The sequence below is a fragment of the Xenopus laevis genome, chromosome 8L (assembly GCF_017654675.1).
Source record: "Xenopus laevis strain J_2021 chromosome 8L, Xenopus_laevis_v10.1, whole genome shotgun sequence".
Classification (NCBI taxonomy): Eukaryota; Metazoa; Chordata; class Amphibia; order Anura; family Pipidae; genus Xenopus; species Xenopus laevis.
The window spans coordinates 61,793,282-61,817,739 of record NC_054385.1 but is presented as its reverse complement, the minus strand read 5'-3'; the positions used below and the strand labels follow the sequence as shown (position 1 = coordinate 61,817,739).

Here is a 24,458-nt window from a genome sequence, read left to right as displayed (position 1 = left end):
CGGAAATTTATATTTGAATATTGTCAAAAAATATCTCATGTAGTTGTTTACCCAGAATTTAGCAAACGTTGTTGGAAGATTCAAATATTGGTGATATATATATATATAAAGTTAAAAGAATTTATGCCATCAAGGCAAGTGGTAACAAACAAGCGGTCAGTGGTAGTAATTTATATACACAATGTGGAACACTGAGCGTTTTTGGTTACATACAGTATTTATACTGTTTGGTCTTTTACCCATCTACCACCCCAACATCTTCTGTAGAGGTTTTAGCCCTAATGTGGAGCCCACTGTGGTTCAGAAGGCCCTATTCGGTCAATGACTAGGTCAGTATTATAAGGCTTATTAGTTATTTGTCAAACTACATGTATTTGGAGAGGAAATTGTCAACAAAGTTTTGTAAAGATTTTGGGATTTTTTTCCCTTTTAATAATTATGACCCTTATTCTCATTAAGTAATGATTAAATCGTCATCTATTTGTTTCTTGGTCCCTTGTTTGTATGTATTCTCCTTTCTAAGTGTCATTAAGAGAACATACTCACCTCAAAGATGTATGTTGGACTTGCTTTATGCCTTTATAACGTCACCTTTAACTAAATGTGTCTGGGAGTTAGTTACATAGCTTCGGAGGACTAAAATAGTTTCTGGTCTATCAAGTTCAACCTATTTATGAGGCTCTCTCCAGCAGGGAGGATTTCACATGATTAGCATGACTAAATCTGATCCTTTGCCTCATTACAGGTTCCTGTATTTGTCCACACTTTCTTTTTTTACAAGTGAGAGGGGGCATAACAACCTACAAGTGGAGGGTGAAATTCTATGAATTAGCGGTGTGTCCAACCCACTAATTCATAGCCTAACAGCCAAAAAAACAGCTGAAGAGCTGCAGAATGGATGTATATCTGTTTAAAATCCTTTCATGGAGATAGAGAAACATTGACAGCCCTTATAGATATGGTTCAAGTGTATTAATCTTTCCATGATACAAAGAACGGTACTTTAGATCTCAATGACAGCCTGTTTGCTATACTGGTATAAAGAACCCAAATACATATGCAGTGAATTACCATAATTTGTTATTGATATATTCGGTATCTACAAACTGTGGGCATATTCGCATTTAGACTGTAGCAGTTCAATATACCTTTCTGTTGGTTATGTATTTTCTTTGCTTCTTAGTATTGTTTTTTTTGTATTGTTTCTTCATTTAATGCATGTTAATGTCTGCCAAGTCTTTGTGTGAAGAAAACCCACTTTTTTTTACTTGAAAATAATTGATATCTGTATTTTCTGCCTTTTCTGCCCTTTAGCATTGACAATTCAACACAGTATATTGGAATATAATAGTCCCTCTAAGGGTTTGAGCTCACTTGTAATGAGCGACTGTTTTATGTGGTTTGCTTAGAGAATCTCTTATCTAAACAATATTTGGCAGTAGTAGTAAAGTTTTTTTATATAGCCCAGTTTCTGTCAGATTGTGTTTTTCAATTCTCCAGCAGTAACTCACCGAGATATGAGTTCTGGGCAATTTACCCGATTTACCCTATATGCATAATGACATTAGCAAGTATTTTTAAGAAATCATTAGATTCTAGTATACAGCTCTAACTCCAGTTCATTTTGTTATATGGTAACCGCAGTTCTGGATGACGCACCCCCTGGCACACAGGAGTACATTATGTTACGGCAAGATTCCATCCAGTCAGCGGATTTAAAGAAAAAAGAGTCCCCTTTTCGTGCTAAATGTCACGAAATCTTCTGCTGCCCTCTGAAGCAAGTACACCTTAAAGAACACACAGAGCCGGAAGGTTTGTGCACCATGGAATCCATGTTTTGTTCGTTTCCTTTTTAATGTCCGTGTCCCTATTCCGTGCTGTTTGTTCCCGGCCTGTTTGGAGAACGACACGGGGAACGCAATGCGCTTCATACCATACACCCTGCTTGCCTGTAATGTTTTAAACAACCTCGTCAAGGGACACAATAACAAAGGGTGGAGAACCTGCAATCCTTCAGCTGCTGCTGAAATAGATCTACCATAATCCACATAATCAGAAGTACATACATCACCGTCCTCTGGCAGAACTACAGTTTCCATCTTCCTTTTCCCTTTTAATTACATCCACCATAATCCCAAATCGGATATCTACTATTTCCATCATCTCCTAGTAGCACTAATTGGGGCAAAACTTGACTTTAGATAGTTCTAGCACAAGAATGGGATTCTTTCCATCCGAAATAGGCTAACTTACCCCCACCCTTGGCTCCCCTTAGCTTCTGGGTCCCAGGCTACACAGTGGCTAATTGCACCCTGATTTTCATAGTCAGTATCTAAGGAAGTTGGAATCTCTAGTTCAGCACCTACAGGGCTGCAGTCTCCCCACCCTGCTGTATGATAACAAGCATGTAAAATTTCTGAATGGAAAATTAAAAACAAACAAAAATCCAACTTGGCTTTTTCCAAATTAAATATTTTTCTTTATTCCGTTTGCATCATCACACTGACCTTTTTTGGCTGCTAAAGTTGCTTGCTACTCTAAACAGCATTTACCCTCATGTTTCTGTCTCCTAATATTCAAAATAATGCACTTTTTTGAGGAATGGCACTTAAAGAAAGGAATGATTCTACCCTCCATCATAAAGCTTCTGCACTTGTTATGATATTATTAACCGATCAGCGTTAGCTTCAGAGAACTGAAATATGAATGTGTTTGTAATGCACGCTCAGCGAGAATGGACATGAATAAAATGCATGCTGAACTATTGTGCATCATAAAGGAGTGTTTTTTTCTCTCCAGGAACTAAAAGGTTTGGATTATTGAGCAAAGTTTACAATTATACATTTTGTGTATAATATTGGCTTTTATCTGTAAAAAATATCTGAATGCCTTTTGGTTTTATGTTGTTTAAATCAGGGAGATTTTGTCACACTTACTATGCATTCTGACTTTATTTCTCATTATAAATAGAGTTAATTCTTCTAAATCATGTCAGATGGATTCATTCTTTATCAGGAATTGATTCATTAGGACAGCTGCAGTTATGAAGTGGAATGTCAGAGCAATCTTGTCTCAACTTATATTAATTGGCAATAATTATTGCAGTGAAAAATCAATATTTGAGTTAAGAGAATGTAAAACCACTCTATTTGTTCATAAAAATGAAAGACTGCAAGATTACTGCTTTAGCATATGTTAACAGAGTTTGCAAGGCTTCTTAGGCCAAGCTTTTCTTTATTGTACAGGATTTGGTCATTGATATTAGATAATTAGCATAAATGCTTTGTCTGAATTAAAGCTGTGGTTTTAATTTTTAATACATATCAGTGATTTTCTAACTTTTTCAGTTGAAGCCCCATGTTTATCCAGATCCACTATTTGGTCAGCACTAGTCTTAACTTATAACAAGGTTACAGACCTTAATAGAAAAAGCATCCATTTAACCATGGATACAAAATCTCAAAAATGTAATCTTACCTGAAGATAGGCATTCTCCACAAATTGTACCTTGACTGATCTCCTGGTTGAGTCCCCCATGGGAGGGGGGTTGGGGCTGATATTACAGATGATTTATAGCAGACAACAGTAAATGAGTGATCCATGCTTATTAACCACAGAGCCAGTATATTATTTCCAATGCTCTATCAGAGATGGGTCTATGAATATTGTACAAAATTGTAAAATAAACTAGTGTGTCCATACTGTATTTTGAACTTACTATGAGAAGATGTTATGCCCATAATGTCTAGTGCTTGTATTCCTATGATGTGAGCAGTACCAGTCTCTAACGTTTTTACATTTTGTGACATTTAAACCTGTTGTACATCCAAATAAACCTCAAATAAGAAACTTTGGGAGCCCTTTGTGAATGCTGTTGCATAGCTGGATGACGTTACTTTCAAGGAAATATATATTATACCCCTTTTTGACATAAGCTCATTCAGTTGGGCTTATGTAATTGTAATTATGAAAATTGTACATACATTCATTTTTGTACATAGACATAGCTGAGTGGCATTAAAACAGTGGAAACGATTGTTGTCAGACTGTTAAGGTGTTAGAAATGTAGAAAATATGAGAGCTTAGGGGCAGATTTATCAAAATGTGAGCTCACCATTTGAGCTCACCACAGAAAAACTTAACCGCATTCTATTCATTCATATGGGATTTTTAGAATCGTATTTCTTTCACCCATTGATAAATAAGATTCTTAAAATCCCATAGGAATAAAAAGAAAATGGGTGAGCTCCAATGGTGAACTCACATTTTGAAAAATCTGCCCCTAAGTGTTTCATATTTTACACAAATTTTTACATTTCTAAAGCCTTAAACTTTTGGGGCTGAACGTCAAAGAATACCCATTTTAGTTTAACTTACAGGGAGACATTTAGTAGATTCCATTGTTCTTAGAATCTTCTGTGCTGTAGTTTGGTGCTATTTTCTCATTTCATTATTGCAGTAGCTGAGCCAGCAACTTTGCTCCAGAAGCTCCACCACCAGAATTCAGGCATGTCCCAAAGATGAGGAAATGATTTTGCTTTGCTTGCAGAAGTTGTATAGATGCATTTAATCATTTGTGTGGACATATGTGATCTGTAAGTAAATGTCTGATATGAACTTTAATGATGAATGGGATAATATCCTGCTCTTTGTCTAAATAACTAGATGTTATGCCCCCACCCACTCATGAGGGACACATACATTATGTTCTTCCTTAATTGTATCTGTGTGTGACATTAACACACAATTTCATCACTAGGTGAAAAAATGATAAGTTATGTGTTCATACAAGAATCTACAGCCAGGTTTTTCCACTTGCTATGAGTGAGGCAACTACATTGTCTCTTAAATTTGCATATGCAGCTGACACATGGGGGCTATCACCCTGCCTTCATTACCTAGTGTAAATGTTGCTCTTCTCATGATGCCAGCAAGTACATACTGTAGGATCCAGCTCAGATGATTACAAGTGAGCTTGCATGTGGGTATGAGACTAGTGCTGAATTGTTGCCCTGGACCCAGGTGAATATGGTGGGAACTGAAACTGAGCAGCATCTGATGAGGACCAGGTTGGTGGTACCTACAGTATCATTTTGTTTAGAAGTCAGCAGTTTATTACCATGCCATCTCATTGGTAATAAAAGGCTCAATTATCCAACTATATTTCCCATTTCATTGAGTGGCTGGTTTTCCTCCTGCTTTTCTAACCAACAATATGCTGTTACACATTACAATACACAGATAGGTTTTTCTCAATCTAATACACAAGCTACAAAAAAAGCAGAGGGAAGACATGTTTTACCCAAATAGCTCTGTGTCATATTGTTTCTCATTTTCAACAGACCTGCCTTTCTGTATATTATACATTGTGAAAGCAGGTTCCCAGAGGTACATCCAAGCATAGTTTTATGACCACAGAAAAGTGAGGACAGACTAGAGACTCTGACAAACTACCACATATGCAATTGCCCTTATAACATTGCTTCTATAAGAAAATAAGTTCTGCTTTAGAGGCAAAGAGATTGTGAACAGACCCCAGGAGATACTCTCATCTAAAGGTCCAAGGGGGCTAGTGAACCCTCACATTTTCCAGCAGATCTGTGCTTATTACAGGAGAAAATCTATGGTGCTAGGGCTTATGGTGTTTTTCTCTATAAGTTACCCAGGGAGTTGTCCCTAGAATGAAAAATGCTATTCACAGCGCCATTTGTCTGACCAAGCCCCTGCAGCTTCTTGTAATGGGCTAAGCCCAGAGGAAGGAGTTAACAAGTTTGTGTGACAATGGCTGCAAGGATAAAACTGCAAGCTCATATAATATATTTACAGAATATTTATCTAAATTAAGTAAATATAAAAGAAATACAGCGGTTTTAATATTTCTGTTAGGAGAAACTAAAGGAAACTGAAGGTATGCTAGACCATAAGCCTGGTAACATATTTTTATGTTCCAGTATTATACAAAGATATCATGGTCCTGAATTTCTTATATAGAATACATATGCATTTGAAAGGCATATTTGATGCTAGTTTATGAGGCTCAGATGTATTTACACATGACATTTTTTTATTGATTTTTTTTCTGTGCCTTGAATACAAATAAGCATATAAACTCATCACATAACACAATAATAGCACCACATTGGCCTGTACTGCCTGATTGATTTTCATACACACAATGAATTGCCCTTGCGTCCTGCCATCCTCTCACCCTGTCAAATCAGTGTAAGGAATTTGACCCTGGCCCCATTATTTTATTTATAGCTACAGGTAGAAAGATTGTCAGCACTATAGAATAGCAAAGTTGTATGCATCTCTAACATTGTTTTTTAGCTATGGTGGGATGAGTAAGTGAATGACCACAAATGGGGTGCTTGAGCCCTAAACATTCTGAAACAGACACTGCCTTGCGATTTCACAAACATGCATTGACTTGGGTTATAGCTATGCTTATAAATAAATGATGATGATGATGATGATAACAGCAAATGTTTATAAGAGTTTCTAAAGGCATATTATAAGCTCATGACACTTAAATAGCATATAAAATTATCAGATATCTGGAAGGACAACGGCTTCCTCCAGTTATTGGATTTTTACTAAAAATGTATTTGTATATATGTTGAGCCCCCTGGACCTGGTCACTAGATTTCTATACAAAAGTGTAAGAACAGTCCCTTAGAGGGAGGAAGAACACAAACTCATGAAATGCAAGAGTGAATTAACAACAGCCAAATACATGCATCTATTGCTTTCTGTGTACTTGCAATGTTTCAAACATATAGTACTAGTGCCTCTGAAGAATAACAGGCCATTTCTATTTTAATTCCTCCATTACATGGAGCAACAGAGGAGCAAACCAGTACATGTAATGAGGCTAATTTAATCTCCATTCACAAGAAAGGAAGCAGATGTTTTTTGCAGAGGGATAAAACTAATTCAAATGCAGTTCATATCCTGATACACTAGATATTCAGATTTAAACACATCAAAATATTACACCAGGAAATGTAGTGGGTAATGATATTAGATTTTAGCATTTCCCATATGTTTTACTTCAACCAAACCAAAACTTTAGATGGGATTGTATTCAAAGAACAAAACAGTTGTTGTAGAAAGACTTTGTACTAAAATGAGTGACATCACACAGTGCAGATTTAGTTGCAGTTCTAAACACTTTGGGGCATATTTTTTAGCATTGGAGATAAATATCACCAGTAATGTTGCAGATAGTAACTAATCAGCAATTGGATTTGAACAGTCACCCACAGGTTAGATCTGATTGGTTGCTATGGGCAACATCACCTGTGATGTTTGTCTCCAGTGTTAATAAATACTTCCCTTTGTGATTTTTTGCCTTTAATTCATACTGTGGTGACCTAAAGGGATTGGGGTAATTACACTTTGAATCTCAAAATCTTATCACAAATTACTCTATGGTAGTCTGTTCTGTTGCAGAATTAGGAAAAAAAAGGCTAGTTGCAGAACTGGTAGAAAAAAAAAATTAAAATATATTTCACTGAGGTTTATATGCAATAACATTTACCTGAAGAATCTTCCAGGAGTAGCAAACCCTTACTTTTCATTAACACTAAGGGGCTTATTTACCAAAATCAAACTCCCCTGGCTGATTTTAGCTTACTTATCAATAAAAAAACCTAGATTTAATTGGGTCATGGAAAAACTCTATAAAATCTAGCAAAAACCTGAATCGCACTAATTTTTCGGGCTTTTTTCCTAAATCTCTCTAATTTTTCGAGTTTTTCTACTAAAAAGTCAGAACATAAAAATTTGAGGTTTAGTCAATAACCCCCTAAGTAATAATTTTGAATTGTATTTTGAAAATAGGGAATACACCCCTATAGACTAATAATATAATACTTGCACATCATACACATCAATTAATGAAAATCTGTCCTGGTTTGCTGGGAACACATATGGTTACCATAAAAACTTACTCGCCTTAAAACTCTCTGCATTATTTAGCGGTTGTCATCAGAATATAGAAATATACAGCATCATCTACCATGTTATTCACTTGACAACCCTTTATTATATCATTTGTTTAACCTCTAAACAAAAGTAATTATTCAGGTTTAGCCTTTTCTCTGGGTTACATTGCTTTTTGAGTTTGGAATGATATATGTTCAGCTTTTAAAACAGATAATATGGCAGAGGGTGTCTATACTTGGAGTAAGACCTACAGAAGATGGCTATCGCAGCACTTGTGTTCCAGAAAGATATATACAAGCAGGTGCTGATCACTTATCTTATGGATAAGGGCTGCTTGTCATCTCCTGTTGGCCGACTGCCATGCAATCAGTGCTAAAGCGTTGCTGGATTACTGACTTTAAGCAGCCGTACCACCTAGAAAATGTCATGGAGATGGTGATGAAGGAGCCAGTTGTCTGCTGTCTTTATCTTTGTGAAGGTTTTTATAATTCAACAAAGCAGCTTTTCTGTAACAGTGGAAGACGACATTTATTTAAGTAAACATAAATGTTATGAATATAAATGGTGATATAAAGATGTATGCCACCACACATTGTCGGTTTGCTTCCACAGAATTGATTATTCTAGTTAGAGAAGTCCAAAAAGTAAGATGCACAGTCCTTGGGTAAATGAAGATCTACCAAACATGGGTAATGTGGAAACTTTGCTGGCCTGGTGTTATATGATCATGTATAATTTTCAACTGAGATACATTGTGGCAGATTTACTAAAGGGCCGTCACTAGCGAAAATTTGCCAGAAATCCCATCTGCAGGCACATCGTCAATTTACTAACAGGCATAGAGGACAATTTGCTAGCGAAAGAGACTGTCGCTAGTGTAGTTTCACGCCCTATCGCCAGGCGAATTTTAGCTCAGGCAAATGATTGTTTATTCGCAAATTCACTAAAATGCAAAGAGTTTCCTTAGCCACCATAGATCTGGCGAACTGATAGACTGAAGCTACATCCTCCTCAATCTTATGTCAGTGACATCATATCCTGTATGCTGAAAAGTCATAAAAGTTGTTGGCTCATTTCTAGGGCATTAGAAGATCGCATTTGTCTTTATTTTGCTTCCTTGGACATTTGTAATAATAAGTGGCCACTTCAAGCATTTTAACCAACATCTCTAATAAATACGTCTATATGACATATATGTACCCACCCTATTCAAATTGACTTAAGAGTACTATCGAAGTTTCGCTAGGCAGAAAGGAACGCTAGTGAAAGTTCGCTATGAAATGCTTGCACTGACGAATGAACACTAGTGAAACTTCACCAGCGTTCGGCTAAAGAGACGCAACTACGCACTTTAGTGAATTAGTGTAGGGGTAACAAATTAATGCCTGGCAAAGTGGCGCGAAGTGTGGTGGACCCTTCGCTGGTGAAAATTGCCACAGTATCGGGAGTAAAGCAATGACAATGAAACTAAAGACTAAAAACCCATGATATATTGAGGAATATCAGCTTTGTTTGCAATCCAATGCAGCTTTTTACACAGTTTTTTTCAGCGAATTTAGTTTTACACTGCATACTACATAGGCCCCCAAATGTTGTTTATTTATTAGTTGCGTGTATTTTGCTTGAAGATGACCATGTTCCAGCAATCTGAAATCACTAGACATACACTTCAGTTTATAGCTTGTTGACCCATGTCACTCCAGAGAATACATATTTATGATCACAAACGTAAGTGAAAGCATGTTTTGTTGCTTGTTCTGCACCTCTAACAATGTAAGGTTAACAGATGTGAGCAGAGCTTCATGTAAGCACTTTTCTCTTGACTGTGCCTCACCTGATAATGGCATTGTTTAGTTAAGCCGACAATATGTGACTCATCTGTTCATGCTCACATTTAACCTTCCTCTATTATCTTATATACACTGATCTATACAGCATTAAAGTGGGACATTGATTCTATTTCCTATTTGCTGTCCCTTTAGGTTTCTTACATCACAAGTTTACTGATGTGTAAATGATTGCTTTGAACTATTTGTATTTAATATTATATTTTATATATCTGTAGAGTAAGCTAGATGCAACATGACTGATGTCCAGGGTAATCCCTCACCATGTCCTCAGTACATACAGGCTAAGACTGTTTCTGTGCTTTGTAAAGGATACCCACTTATAATTACTACAGCTTGAGAGAAAACTCATTAAAGGGGAACTATCATGAATATCAGAAACGGTCATCCTAATTTATTAAATTTGGTACATTTTCTGAAGTAATCAAATTACCCTTCTGTATACCCCTCTCAGCCACCTGCTATATTTTTTTTAAAAAAAGGCATCTCTATAGTAGTTATGATCCAGACCTTCACATTTGCCACAGGAGCTCCCCATTTTGGATTTTGTTAGAAGTGTCAGTGACACGCATGTGCATAGTGTGATCTGGGTAACAGCTATTGAAAAGCTAAACTTAGGGGTTGTTTCAAATTATCTAGCAGAAAATAAAGGCCTGTCATAAATTCTGATGCAACTTGTAAAGGTTTCTGAGCTGCCATGTAATTATAATCTGAATTCATTACTAATCTGCCTTGTATTGTATATACATAGTATATTTTGTCGGTCCCTAAGATTAGGCAAGTGACAGCAGCATAGAGCATGTGCAGTGAATCAACAGAAACGAAGATAGGGAAATACTGGGGCATCTTTGGAGACACAGATCTTTCCTGCTAAAGGGCTGTGGTAGCCTTGGGCTGGTAAAGATGCCCAAAACATAATGTGCAGCATTTCTCTCCTATTTTTTTTGTTAAGCTTTAGTTATCCTTTAAAAGATTCTTATTTCCAAAGGAAGAAGCTTATATTGTATTTTCATTTTGCACAATAGTTCCTCTTTAATCACTTACCACATAATGCAGAATGTTTGGCTTTGGTTTTTACAGCGTTGTGCAGGAACTGTATCTGCATAATGTTATTCTCGGCTGATACTAAAGTAAAAAATACAGCATTCCCAAACAAAATATTGCAGCACTTGAGCAACTGCAGAGGGGATAATAGGTTTAACGTCTCTGATCAATCAAAGATGTGGTGACTTATCAAAAGTCACGGGGAGTTAATAAAGAATTTAACCATCATCACAATCACTGTGACTATTTTATCTGCTGTGTTATATAAACAAAACTTTTATTCTGATTTTAAAAAAAAATCTTTATTTTAATCTATGAGAATTCTCAACTATATCAGAAAAAGAAAAAAATACATGATGGATAAGCTGGGTGGAACCTGCTTTGTAAGAATAAAACGTAGGAATAGATATTTTGGATCAGTTATCTGAGGTGCTGTCCTTTAAAATACACATCTCAAAAGAGAATGCAATTTTCCATTTTCCATGCCTATATTAAATTCTCAGAAGACGAGACGTTTGGAGCTATAAAACTGGGTACCTGGGGATATTTACAATACACTATTTATTGCATTTGCTTTAGTAAATAGCTGAGTTGGGCCAAAGCAATTTTGAATGTGTTCTGCCTTCAAATCTGTTGTGATGATAACAGTTCCCTCTCCAAGGACTTGCAAGGGAAAATAGCAGCATGCAAATATCAAGGCTTATAGAGTGACTGATGCCTGGCACACTGGGGGCCAATCACACACTCTCCTGTCACAGACCTATGTCTTCTTGCACACTTACACTGATGACACCTAACAAATGTAGCCCCCAAGTTTGTTTATCTGCTAAAATAATTAGTATCGTTATTTCTGTTCCTTTAATTACTTAAGGGATTTGTTAAAAGATTTATTCCCTTACTTTCTGCAGTAGGATTAAATGATTTTTGCAATATAGAAACTGCAAGCACTCTTTAATAAACCTATTTCTAGAATTTCAAGTCACTTGTTGTTTGAACCCCAGTTGTTGTGCTTTTTGGAAGTTCAGTTAAATGTAAAATTAAATTACAGGAATACTAACATACAGTAGTAAATATGAGTAATATTTTATTTCTACATGTGAAAATATCTTTTATAGGGCATGATCTATATTTTTTTTCAGTGATACTGAGTACTTATACAGTGTTTGAAAGTAACAATAATGTATCATTTTACAATATACAATAATGTGTATTTCCAGCCTTTGATGATAATATTTTTCTTTTTAGCTGCCAGCTCAGGTTAAAAATTACAGCCCAAAATCATATTAGTGATTGCTTCTGATTTAAGGTTGACTGGATAGCGAGTTTTAGCTTCTGTCCAAAAATACAACCTGTCACTTATGACTTAAACTCAGTGGTACAAGTATGAAATCCATTATCCAGAAACCCATTATCCAGAAAGACCTGAATTAAGGGAAGACAATTTCCCATAGCCATTTTAATCAAATAATTGAAATAATTTAACAAATATTTCCTTTTTCTTTGTAATAATAAAACATTAATTGTACTTGATCCCAACTAAGATATAATGAATCCTTATTGGAGGCAAAGCAATCCTATTGGGTTTAATCCATGTTTAAAGGAGAAACAAACCCTTAATAAAAATAAACCCTACCCCCCTACTCTACACAGACCCCCCTCCCTCCTCCCCCCAGCCTAGCTGTTACACCGGGCAAATGCCCCTAACTCTTTACTTACCCCTCTGTACATATTCTGTCTAGTGGAGTTCACGGTCACCATCTTCTTCTCTTTGGTAATCTTTGGAATGAGACCAGAGCATTCTGGATATTAGGTCCTATACCTGCACTATAACATATGGATTAGGATGGAGGGAAGTAGCACAACGTATTATGATCAACTTTGCATTTGCAAGGCTCCCCTGGACCCTAGGATGTCCCTAGGGTTGCCACCTTTTCTGAAAAAATACTGGCCTTCTGATATCATCTTTCTTACAGATTAATAACATTTTTACCAGTGAGGTGGCAACCCTAGATATCACTGTTGGCACACCATTACTCTGCTATTTTGCAGCCTTATAGGAAGAGGAGGTCAAAGTTAAGTGAGATTTATTTATTAAGAAATAAAATAAGTTAGTAGAAAGAGCCATGAGCACACCGGTAAAAACACATCTAATAAACTGAATTGCTTATGAAATCGATATTTTCCTCAAGGGAAAGATAATCAGTAAAGATAATCAGTAAAAAACAATAGGTATGCCTACTTTATATAGAGATGTAGGGCCATACACTTTTTGATCTCTTTGGGCATCGTCCCACACTAGGGAAATAATTTTTAAAACTAGAAATGTATTTTGGTTGTTATCAAATTCTTAAGAATGTAATAAAACATTGCTTAAAATGTACTCAAGTTAGTATTGGCAACAGTGGAAACATGAAGTTAGAGTCTCACTTTTTCATAACGTTATTGAAAAATGTACTTGGAAACCTTTGGAGATGGTGATTTTTCTTCCCTTTTCTAACAAGTTATTGGTTTTTTTTGTTTGAGCTTCAGAAAATGTCTTTTCACATATTGTCTTATTGTTTGTATTTTGAGAATATAAAGGTTGGTATAGCACTTTTGAATTGAATAATCTGTACAGTGCTTGAATACTGAGACTTAGGGGTAGATTTATCATTCCCCTAAATGTTTTAAGAAATATTGGACCCTTCCAACAATCTTTAGAATACTAAGGGCCTTATTTATTAAAATCAGAGTATTTAAATAAAATAAGTCCGACCAAACTAGAATCCATGATTGGATGTTATTTATTATTATTATTATTATTAAAGCAGGATTTAATCAAATCCTGGACAAACTCAATAAAATCGAGCGAAACACCGAATTGCTTGATTTTTTTCAGACGTTTCCAGAAAAGCCTGATTTATTTGGATTTTTGCCCAAAAAGTCAGAAATAGTCGAATTTTCAGGCTAATTTCAGTGCAGACCACAGAAACTTCCAAATAGGATAGGGACCTCTCCCATTGACATATACAACCTCCTTAGGTCTGAGATGCCAGATTTTCAGATTCTGACTTTTTCCATCCTTGGGGTATAATAAATCTTGAAAAGGTTTCCACTAAAAATTTGGATTCTATAGTAAAGAAAAACTTGAATTTTCTGAGTTTTTGGCATTCAGACTTTAATAAATAACCCCCTAAATGCTGCTTTCAATGTTTGGACATTAATGATGCAAAGGGGTGCTGGAACACAGGGCTACTGCTTGAACACTTCAAAGAGCAGAATGATAATGACATAACACAGTTACACTGTTTGATAGTGAATACATCTGGCCCTTACTTTTTGTAAATTCAATACATTTTTATGCTGTTCTTGTCATTTGTAAGGATTGAGGTAAACATTTAATGCCAATCATAATACCATATGTTTAATGCCAACCTTAATACCATATTTGAGATAAAAATAAGAAAATGTTTTGGTTTAGTATAGAGCACTGTAAGGGGCAAATTTATCAAGAGTCAAAGTGAATTTGAGGGAATTTTCGAAGTTAAAAAATTCGAAATTTAAAGTTATTTTTTGGATACTTTTGGATACGACCCTCGAATAAGATACTACGACTTTGAATTTACTTCGACTTCGATTCAAAGTAAAAATCGTTCGAATATTCGACCATTCGATAATCGAAGTACTGTCTCTTTAAAAAAAATTCAATACTTCGCTAAATTAAACCTGCCGAAGTGCTATGTTAGCCTATGGGGACCTTCTAGAGCAGTTTTCTAAGTCTTTAGAGGTCGAAGGAAAATCCTTCGATCGTTCGATTGCCAAATTTGGTAAAAAATCCTTCGACTTCGATATTCAAAGTCAAATTATTTTAATTTGATGGTCGAATTTCGAAGTATTTTTTACTTTGAAATTTGACCCTTGATAAATCTGCCCCTAAATGGGTATGGTTGTCAGTGCAGGTATGCTGGTAATCACAGATATAACACTGATGTATTTTATGGATTAGTATTTATGACTTGTTATGAAATAGATGGAAGGGGCAGGCATGATAGAGATTACAGCTGTGCCAAAGCTTTACCCACTGATTCAGATTTAATCAATGTAGTACATTTTTTTGTATATTGCTCTGTTTTTCTCTGTCATGACCAAGTCATCATAAATCAGCTGTGTATTGATTAGGAAATTGATTTTTATTTCCACTCTAGCAATGACGATGTAGATTAAGGAGAAGATTTGTTGGTAGTTACCTAGTTAATGGTCCAGAGTTTTGTTCAAGGAAATATGTATGTAAACGTATTTATAGCAGTGCTGCCTAGTATTTCCAACTGTGTGGGTTATTAAGCAATATTTATTATATTTATTTTCATCTATCTATCTATCTATCTATCTATCTATCTATCTATCTATCTATCTATCTATCTAGTTGTATACAACAGACATTATAACTATTTTTTGTTTATGTAAAGAGGTTGTGTGCCTTAAATTTTAGTATAATGTAGACATTGATATTCGGAGACAATTTGCAACTGGTTTTCATTTTTTATTTTTTTATAGTTTTCATTTTTTATTTTTTTATAGTTTTTATTTTTTTATAGTTTTTTATTTAGCTTTATGTTTAGCAGCTCTCCAGTTTGCAATTTCATCAGCTCTCCAGTTTGTAAGTTCAGCAGCTATCTGGTTGCTACGGCTTGGTTTACTTTAGCAACCAGGCAGTGTTTTGAATGAGAGACTGGAATATTAATAGGAGAGGGGCAGAATAGAAAGATAATGAATACAAATTAATAATAATAGAACTGTAGTCATACAGAGCAATATTTTTTTGGCTGCTGGGGTCAGTCATTTTAAAGCTGAGAAGATGTAAATGAGAAAGGCAAAAATTGCCAAAATTATACAGAATAAATAATGAAGACAAAATGTACGCTATTATTATTAATAATAAAAATAAAATGTGTACAAATTAACACAAATCAGATTGATATTATGAACCTTATGGTATCTGTAAAGAGAGCAAAACATAATACAGACCCAAACAGGCCTTTAGCAAATGATTTGCATTGATTGTGTGCTGTGCTGTGTTTCTCTAGAGTCATCATGCAAGCTCAGATAGAAATATGTATATTGCATGATCTATTTTTAGCTTTCATCTTTTCACCTCTTTTCCTTCTAGGTACAAATGCTATCCTAGATTGTATAAAACCTCATGGGAAATAGAAGTCTGATGCTGAATATTATCATTTAAAAATCTGATGTAACATAATGAAAAATTATGTTTCCTGGAAAACCATCCTCATAAAGAATTGAAAATGAGTAGAACACAATCACATTGAAGCAGCCAGGCATTTGCTGCCATTTGCCTTTTTAAAGCAGAAACTGAACAGTCTTCGCATAGACATCCCCTATGGCATAATGTAAAAAAAACTAACTTTCATTTAAAGCAACTTTCCAATATACATTAATTACAAAGTTTCAATTATTTTAACATTATTCATAAAGGTATTTGCAATTGAAAGTGGTATTTGTCTGCCCTTAGCTTCATTTCTGGTTATGACTTCATGTAGTACAGAACAAAAACTATTTGCAGTAGACAGCGTCCCTTCAGCTAAGATTAAATTCCCATAATATCTTGAATGTTCTGTGAGTAAAAGCTCTGTAAAGAAGGAGAATCACAGATGGGTTCAATATATCGTCGACACTGAAATCTTGGCTAGAGGAGATCTGCCAACTGCTCTGAATCAGCAGTGCAGAAATTATATTATTACATGTACTATCTTTTTAACGTTTTGGATTTACAACCTTTGTAATTGTTCTTAATAAATGATTCCCTCTAAATGCAATTTGGGGGGAATAAGAGGTTACAGGTGTAGAAATAGCACATTCTGACATTTTGATAATGTCCGCCGTTGCCCTGTTTATTCGTAGAGTTTTCATACACTGATATGTGCACCCTAGTGATTACATTGTCACAACACATTATAGAACGCTTGCATGTATTCACCATGCAATATGTTTTGAACAAAGCATCTCCGCTATGTAAGATAATTTTTGTTTAATTATTCATAAAGGAAAAAATAATCATTATTAATTCAAAATCCATAATTCTTTGTGTTAATTGCAAGTACTGACCAAGATAGTGTCAAAGGACCTGTTTAAAGCCCTTATATACGGGTCACTATGAGGCTTACATACTTACTGCTACATAATCTGGCAGTGCTGAATGAATGTCGGGGATGGCCAGGCAGTGAAATCACCATTTCATGGTGCCAACATAATGGGCCAGATTTAATTCAATGAGAAAAGGGTTTATCACGTAAAAGCTCATGCACAAGATTCAATTTGAAATGCTATTCAATTTAGAAAAACTTATCTCATAGTTTATCACGTGAAAACTCTATTGAAGTCTATGGGAATAAACTGGAACTGAATTTGTATGCACACATACAAGTCTTTTGAAGAAAATGCAGGCACTGTCCTACAAATCAAGGTTATCTTCTATTCAAAAATAAATGGAGGTCATACTGATGGGTTCCTACATCCTTTTAAGAGCTTGCAGATAATGGGCATGAAAAACAAGCACACTTCATAGTGGGACAGGGGAATAGAGCCTTATTTGTTCCTGTTTCTCATTAGTGAAATGCAATTGCTTTGATTGATTCAGACATAAAGGAAGTTTGCTTTAAGTTTTCATCTTTGCTTGTCTGCAGCATTGGAACTGGTTTGCACTGTGTCTTGGTAAAGATTTGCAATTTGAAATTGTCAGATTTAGGTTGGGGTTTACAGAAGAGAGGAGCCCCGGAAATTAATGAAAGACGTGGCCCTAAAATTAAAAACAAGTGGGTGCTGGCAGTTTTAGGGTAGATAAAAAGGGGATTCATTTGCATTGCTAGAGGCCTTGTCATCTCTATTTCCAGATATGAGTTATGGGAGTTGTACCAACAACAGATAAGCTTCTTCAAGCTTGGAATCCTGTAAATACTAGGAAAAAAATCTGTTATTACAGGTATGGAACCTGTTATCCAGAATGTTCAAGACCTGGGGTTATCTGGATAAAGGATTGTTCTGTAATTTGGATCTTCATGCCTTAAGTCTTATAGAAAACCATCTAAACTTTAAATAAACCCAACAGACTGGGGTTTGCTTCCAATAAGGATTAATTATATCTTAATTTGGATTAAGTACAAGGTTCTGTTTTATTACTACAGAGAAATATTTTTTTAAAAAAAATTTGGATTATTTGGATAAAATGGAGTCTATAAGAGACTTTCCGTAATTCAGAGCTTTCTTGATAATGGGTTTCCGTAAAGCGGATCCCATACCTGTACCACCATAATATTCTAGATTAAGGGAGCTCTAATTTAGTAAATAAATTACTGCCATGTAGTAGTACCTCTAGCAGTATTGCCTACTTATTTCAAGTGTCTGTTCCTTTTGGATGTTATTTGCTGAAACCAAATTATTATTCTGATAAAGGCAGAGATAACAATAGCTAAAGACATTCTAGTTTGGCTTCAGTGAATTCCTACTTGTCTAAAGGAAAAATGGCAAGCCAATCCTGTCCCTGAATCAATATCCCTCCAAGGTTTCATTAAAAAGCAATACATTAGGATGTCTTTCTTATCCTGGAAAGTTGTCTACTCTTCTAAAAGTATCTACCGCATCATCAGGGAAATGTGTCCAATCAGTACTGAAACACTAAGGGGCCGATTCATCAAGGGTCGAATATCGAGGGTTAATTAACCCTCGATATTCGACTAGGAATTTAAATCCTTCGACTTCTAATATCGAAGTCGAAGGATTTAGCGCAAATGCTACGATCGAACGATCGAAGGATTATCCCTTCGATCGAACGATTAAATCCTTCGAATCAAACGAATCGAAGGATTTTAATCCAACGATCGAAGGAATATCCTTCGATCAAAAAAACTTAGGCAAGCCTATGGGACCTTCCCCATAGGCTAACATTGAGTTCGGTAGCTTTTATCTGCCGAACTAGGGGGTCGAAGTTTTTTTTAAAGAGACAGTACTTCGACTATCGAATGGTCGAATAGTCGAACGATTTTTATTTCGAATCCTTCGATTCGAAGTCGTAGTCGTAGTCGAAGGTCGAAGTAGCCCATTCGATGGTCGAAGTAGCCCAAAAAACACTTCGAAATTCGAAGTTTTTTTACTTCGAATCCTTCACTCGAGCTTGATGAATCGGCCCCTAAGCTTTTCTTCTGAAATTAGGCCTGAAGAGGATTGGTTACTAATGTCTGGCCAATTTGAACCAATGCAGTATCCAATAACAACCAATCATTAATATTATTTGATAAGTTATTGCAGGTACACGTTTAAGAGTAAATGTATGATTTTTTGCTGCACTACAAAAGTGTATTTTTCATCTAAAAACATTGAATCTTTAAATACCCTTTTTGAAAAAAAAATACTGAATATGTTTTAAACTGTTGTTTAGAGAACTGATTAGATCATGTACAGTATAGACAGCTTGTGCAAAGTATGAGGTACAATGTTATTTGTAGGCTACTCCAAGAAGGTTGCAACATGTCATACTATTTCCCCTTTTACCATTGCCCCTTGCAGCAAGTTGATTCATGCTTGCATCAGCAGACTTGCAACAGACTGCATGGGGGTGAGTAAATATCCAAATGTGCTGTGCCCCTATGAAGTATTTTGCAGGGGGCCCCCTGATCAGTGGAGTCATTTTCAAGTTTTGAAATGGCCATTGACACCGTAACACGATCTAGTGGAAATAAGTAAAAAAATAATGTAAAATATCTATGAGATCTTTGTGATCTCTTTAGTACAGGTATGGGATCTGTTATCCAGAAACCCATTATCCAGAAATTACCCATTATGACAAATTACGGAAAGGCTGTCTCCCATAGACTGAATTTTATCTAAATAATTCAAATTGTTAAAAATGATTTCCCTTTTCTCCGTAATAATAAAACAGTACCTTGTACTTGATCCAAACTAAGATATAATATTGTTATTGGAAGCAAAGCCTGCCTATTGGGTTTGTTTAATGTTTATATGATTTTCTAGTAGACGTATGGTACTGTATGAGAATCCAAGTTACGGAAAGATCAGTTATCCGGAAAACCCCGGGTCCAGAGCATTCTGGATAACAGGTCCCAGAACTGTTTATTTAGTAAGAAAGGTCTCCTAAACAAAGGGCCACAATGATGGGGAAGGCAAGATGATGGGATTAGTGTGCTAGTCATGGAGAAAAGGAGGAACCTATCAAATACAACCTAATGTAAATAGCTTGCACCACCATAGAGAGGTTTCTCTTAGCACAACTGATGGCCTCTCATTAATGTTTACTCTTCTATGAAAAAATAAAATTTCTCATAATATACCCAGAATTTGCTAGGCTTATTCTCTACTGCTTTCATAAATAATCTGTAACCAGGAAACATAAGTTATCTGATCATTTTTTTCCAGTACCGTATATGTTTGTACATAGTGGTACAATACAGAAGACGAGTTATTTGTATTTTGCGTATCTGTGCCTTTTCCCCATTATGTCTTTTGAAGCTCAGCATTATTGTACGGGGTGAAATATGTGTGAAAGGGGGTGAGTGAGAGGAAATTGGAGCTAAGTAGAGTGTTGAGTTTAATCAGTGTCACATCCTTTGTGCTGAGGAGTGCAGTGTTTGAGCAGCAGATCAATGCTGCCGAGTTGTGAAACGCCATCTTGAGTGATGTCACGCTTGTTTCCGTGTAATGACACTGGGCTTCTGGCTCAATGCCTCATGTAAAGAGAATGACCGCATTCTGTGTTGTGGATCACTGGAAATGAACATTTATGGCATCACATTTTTGGCTTCACTGGAGCTTTTTATTTTAAATCTTCCCTATGATCTATAGAAATGAGACCTCTTGATGGCTGAATTGATCCATTTCTTTAACTTCATCAGTTATATTTCCACCTTCCCAGTCCTTCCCCGCATGAGTTATGCCACAAAATATAACTGCATTTATTATAAGCCCGTCTTTGTATTTCTGATATTGTCTAGTGCTATTTTTAGTACAGCAAGAAACATAGATTTTCTGCACTATAATTATATATTGTGTGCACTGTGTGACATTCCCAAGAGAATCATATCCTCACCATTATCTCCAATGTTATCAATAAATCTCTTCTGAAAAGCTATTGTGCCTGCGAGGCTGCCCGGGAGAATTCTAACTCCAGGTACCTTGAACTAATTCAATAGATCACTTTTTGTCTGTCCCAGATTAATGGATAAGCATGTACCCATCTGGTGAGCTCAGATTTGAGTGATATTTTCACATACTGGTGGTTTCACAGAAAATTTAATTAAATAGATGTTGCCTCTTAAAAATCCATATGTTGCCAAGCTCCAAGAACAATGACATCCAAAAGTCAAATATTTTCACCTATGATACAATATGTTCCTATCCTGTTCCCTCTGAAGCTGAAGTCCTGTTTTTTATTACAACATATGTGTTAGGAGCTCTACTGTGTTCAGCCATCTTTCATGTTTGTAGACAGAAAACCTACACTATTCTAATGCATTTTAATGAAGCCTTCACTAATTCATATTCATATACTGCTGTCCCCGCACTCCCCAAAGCCCTACAGGTATGTTCAACACAAATATTGTGATTTAAAAAAACAGTGCTGAATTTTAAAAAGTGCAGCCTAGGGAATTTTAATTTCCTGGTGATAATGGCTCTGCAAGAGGATTATATGTACTACAGGTATGGGACCTGTTATCCAGAATGCTCGGGACCTGGGGCTATAAAGGATATTTCCTTAATTTGGATCTTCATACCTTAAGGGGGTTATTTATCAAAGTCCGAATTTATCTCAATATTTTCTGCTACAAACTGTGATCAAATCTGCTCGGGGTTTACGCTTATTTATTATTACACTTTACCAAAAATTTGCTTGTGGGAAAAAATTTGAGTTTCACAGATTTTGTCAGGCTTTTTCATCCTATTTTCACGATTTTTTCACCCGAAAACTCTGAAAACTTCGGGGTATTGCCCAAAACCCAGCACACATCAAAAAATCATTGGGACTTCTCCCATTGACTTATATGCAACCACGACAGGCCTGAGATGCTGGATTTTCAGAAAAAAGTCTTTAATAAATTCCTAAAAATGTGTCTGATTTTATATAAAAAAATCTAAAAACTTGTGATTTTTGCATGCGTTTAGTAAATAACCCCCATTGGTCTACTAGAAAGTCTCAAAAATATTAAATAAACCCAATAGGCTGGTTCTGCTTCCAATAAGGAAGCACAAAGTACTGTTTTCTCTAATAAGGATTAATTATATTTTATAGCGCAAGGTCCTGTTTTAATATTACAGAGAAAAAAGAAATCATTGTTAAAAATTTGTATTATTTTGATAAAATGGGGTCTATGGGAGACAGCTTTTATGTAATTCTGAGCTTTCTGAATAATAGGTTTCCTTATAACGGATCCTATACCTGTACTACAGCAGCAGGAGTGAACTTTGTTGTAACTGCTGTATTTCCAGAACTGTAGTAGCCTAAAAATACAGACACAAGTCTTCACTAAGCATATATCCATATGGGTTCTATGAGAACAAACTGATCCCCACTACTCTGTGAAGAGTCAGATGTGTATTTCCAGGCTACCGGGCATTTTACGAGTGAGCGTTACACATAGCATGCTCAAAATGACAACTTTTTTGTATTATTCTTTAGGAAATCCTAATAATTTTATTGTGGGTATTGTCTTTACTGTATGTCTTGGTTCAGACACTTCCAAATGCCATTCTAGGAATTCAAAACCTTCCACTGCAAATGTGTCAACCATGGGAGGATCAACGTGTTAATATGTGGAGATCGGTTAGTGTGATCATTCAGTCATGCACATGTGGGATTGGGAGCCAGGGCTGGAGAAAAAGGCAGTGATCTGTTGGCAGAAGCATTGGTAGCCAGGCTTGTGACAGGAAAGTCAAGCAGGCAATGTTCATGAAACGGTGAAAAATTCGCAAAACGGCGGCGGCGTCTCTCGATTTTTCTTTTACGCTGGCAAATATTCACGGCGGTTTTGCGAATTTATTCATCGGCGGCGAATCGCGGGAATTCGCCGCAAATTTGCGTCTGGCGAATAAATACGCCCATCACTACAGCTTAACCATTACAGTGCTGATCCCCAGCAAAACTTTTTATCAAAGTATGTTGTGCCTGTGTAAACCTGCATTCCGCATGGCATGAACTTTACAGCATACATGCCGTTTTTGCAGATGTTACTGATGAAAATAGCCGCCTGGTGAAAGCTGCTACTTGTTTTAGGAAAATGTGATGGCGCTGTCAAATGGAGGGGGTTGTACAAATGATGTGGCTTGGGTGGGGAAGATATGCACAACTTATATACATGGTAGTAAAGTGTAGGCTTTACATGTCCTTTAAGAAATGCCCCTAATGCCAAATTCCATGTGGAATATTTAACATTGGCTGCAGTATACTTTTAATTTTACATGGATTATAACAGATATGTCATCTAAAGGCTGGCAGAGGGTACTGGGTGATGCATTTCTGCAAGTCAATGGTTAAGAGTTCTTTGCCACTGACCCCTGTGAGCTTGGTTTTTTTTTTTATTGCATGAACTAGGCTTTCTCAGAAACAGGGAAATTTAACTTGCAATATTTTCCACAATCAAGTAAATAATGTGGAAAGGCAGCTGATGTAACTTCATCTGTTACTACAAAAAGACTTGGCTGACATCTTTTTACATCTCATATAAATACAGCGTGCAATTCATATGGTGAACTCATTAGGCCACTATTATTGACGCTACATGATATTTCCTCTTCAGATCATACATGCCACTATCACATAAATAATGCCCTTAGCACAGTTAGTTTGACATTTGTCTTAGTTACCATACATTCCAAGGTGGAGTTTAACACTTGCTATGCTGCTTCTAACCATAATTTTGCCACATCCCTTTCAAGCCAAGATGATATGATACTATCTTCCTAAACACAGTAATGTTACAAATAACTAGAATACAGTTGTTGTAGAAAAGGAAACCTTTGTACTTGGATTGGGTATTTAAATTCTACTCAGGCCCAGGCCCATATTTGTGGCAAGGCCACAAAGGCCCGAGCCTAGGGAGGCAGAATTTCAGGGGCGGCATTCAAATCAGTTACAAGCACTATAAACGCTCAGGAGATTTGCAAATCTCCCACTCGCCAGTCTCCAGCGCTTTTCTGGACCGGACGTCCTGAACATGCATAGGAAGGGGAAGGTGACATGGAAGGTGAGAAATGGAAGGGGGATGGGGAATGGGGGGCGATAAGTGGAGCCAGCCTAGGGGCACCTGGTTTCTAAATCTGGGCCTGCTCAGGTCTGGATTTCTGGGAAGGCCACAAAGGTCTAGGGCAGCACAAATTAAGGGGCAGCATATATTCTATATTTTTTAGGAAAGATTTTGAATTTGGTAGGCAGCAGATTTGCAGTTTGAATCTCCTGCATGTGAGTCCCAAAAACTTTGAGCGCACATGCACAAACAAGCGCAGTGAGTGGTGAATGCAAAGTCGAGGGGGACTTGCCTGTTGATCGCCCGGGTAGCAAGTAGATTCTACCTTCTTCCTGGTGTCTGTGTATCAGATGATTTGGTCATGCAACATGGT

At 36.3% G+C, this 24,458-nt stretch overlaps 1 protein-coding gene across 4 annotated transcripts in view; it reads left to right on the top strand.

Moving 5' to 3' along the window:
• fgf13.L (fibroblast growth factor 13 L homeolog) overlaps window positions 1-24,458 on the top strand; it is a 185,195-nt gene that overhangs the window by 95,198 nt on the left and 65,539 nt on the right. For 3 of the 4 annotated variants that reach the window (XM_018228963.2, NM_001093030.1, XM_018228962.2), the window contains 1 exon segment: window positions 1,645-1,812. The exons of the other annotated variant lie outside the window; for it this stretch is intronic. In XM_018228963.2, the coding sequence (XP_018084452.1) occupies window positions 1,645-1,812 (168 nt within the window). 4 annotated transcript variants of the gene reach the window in all.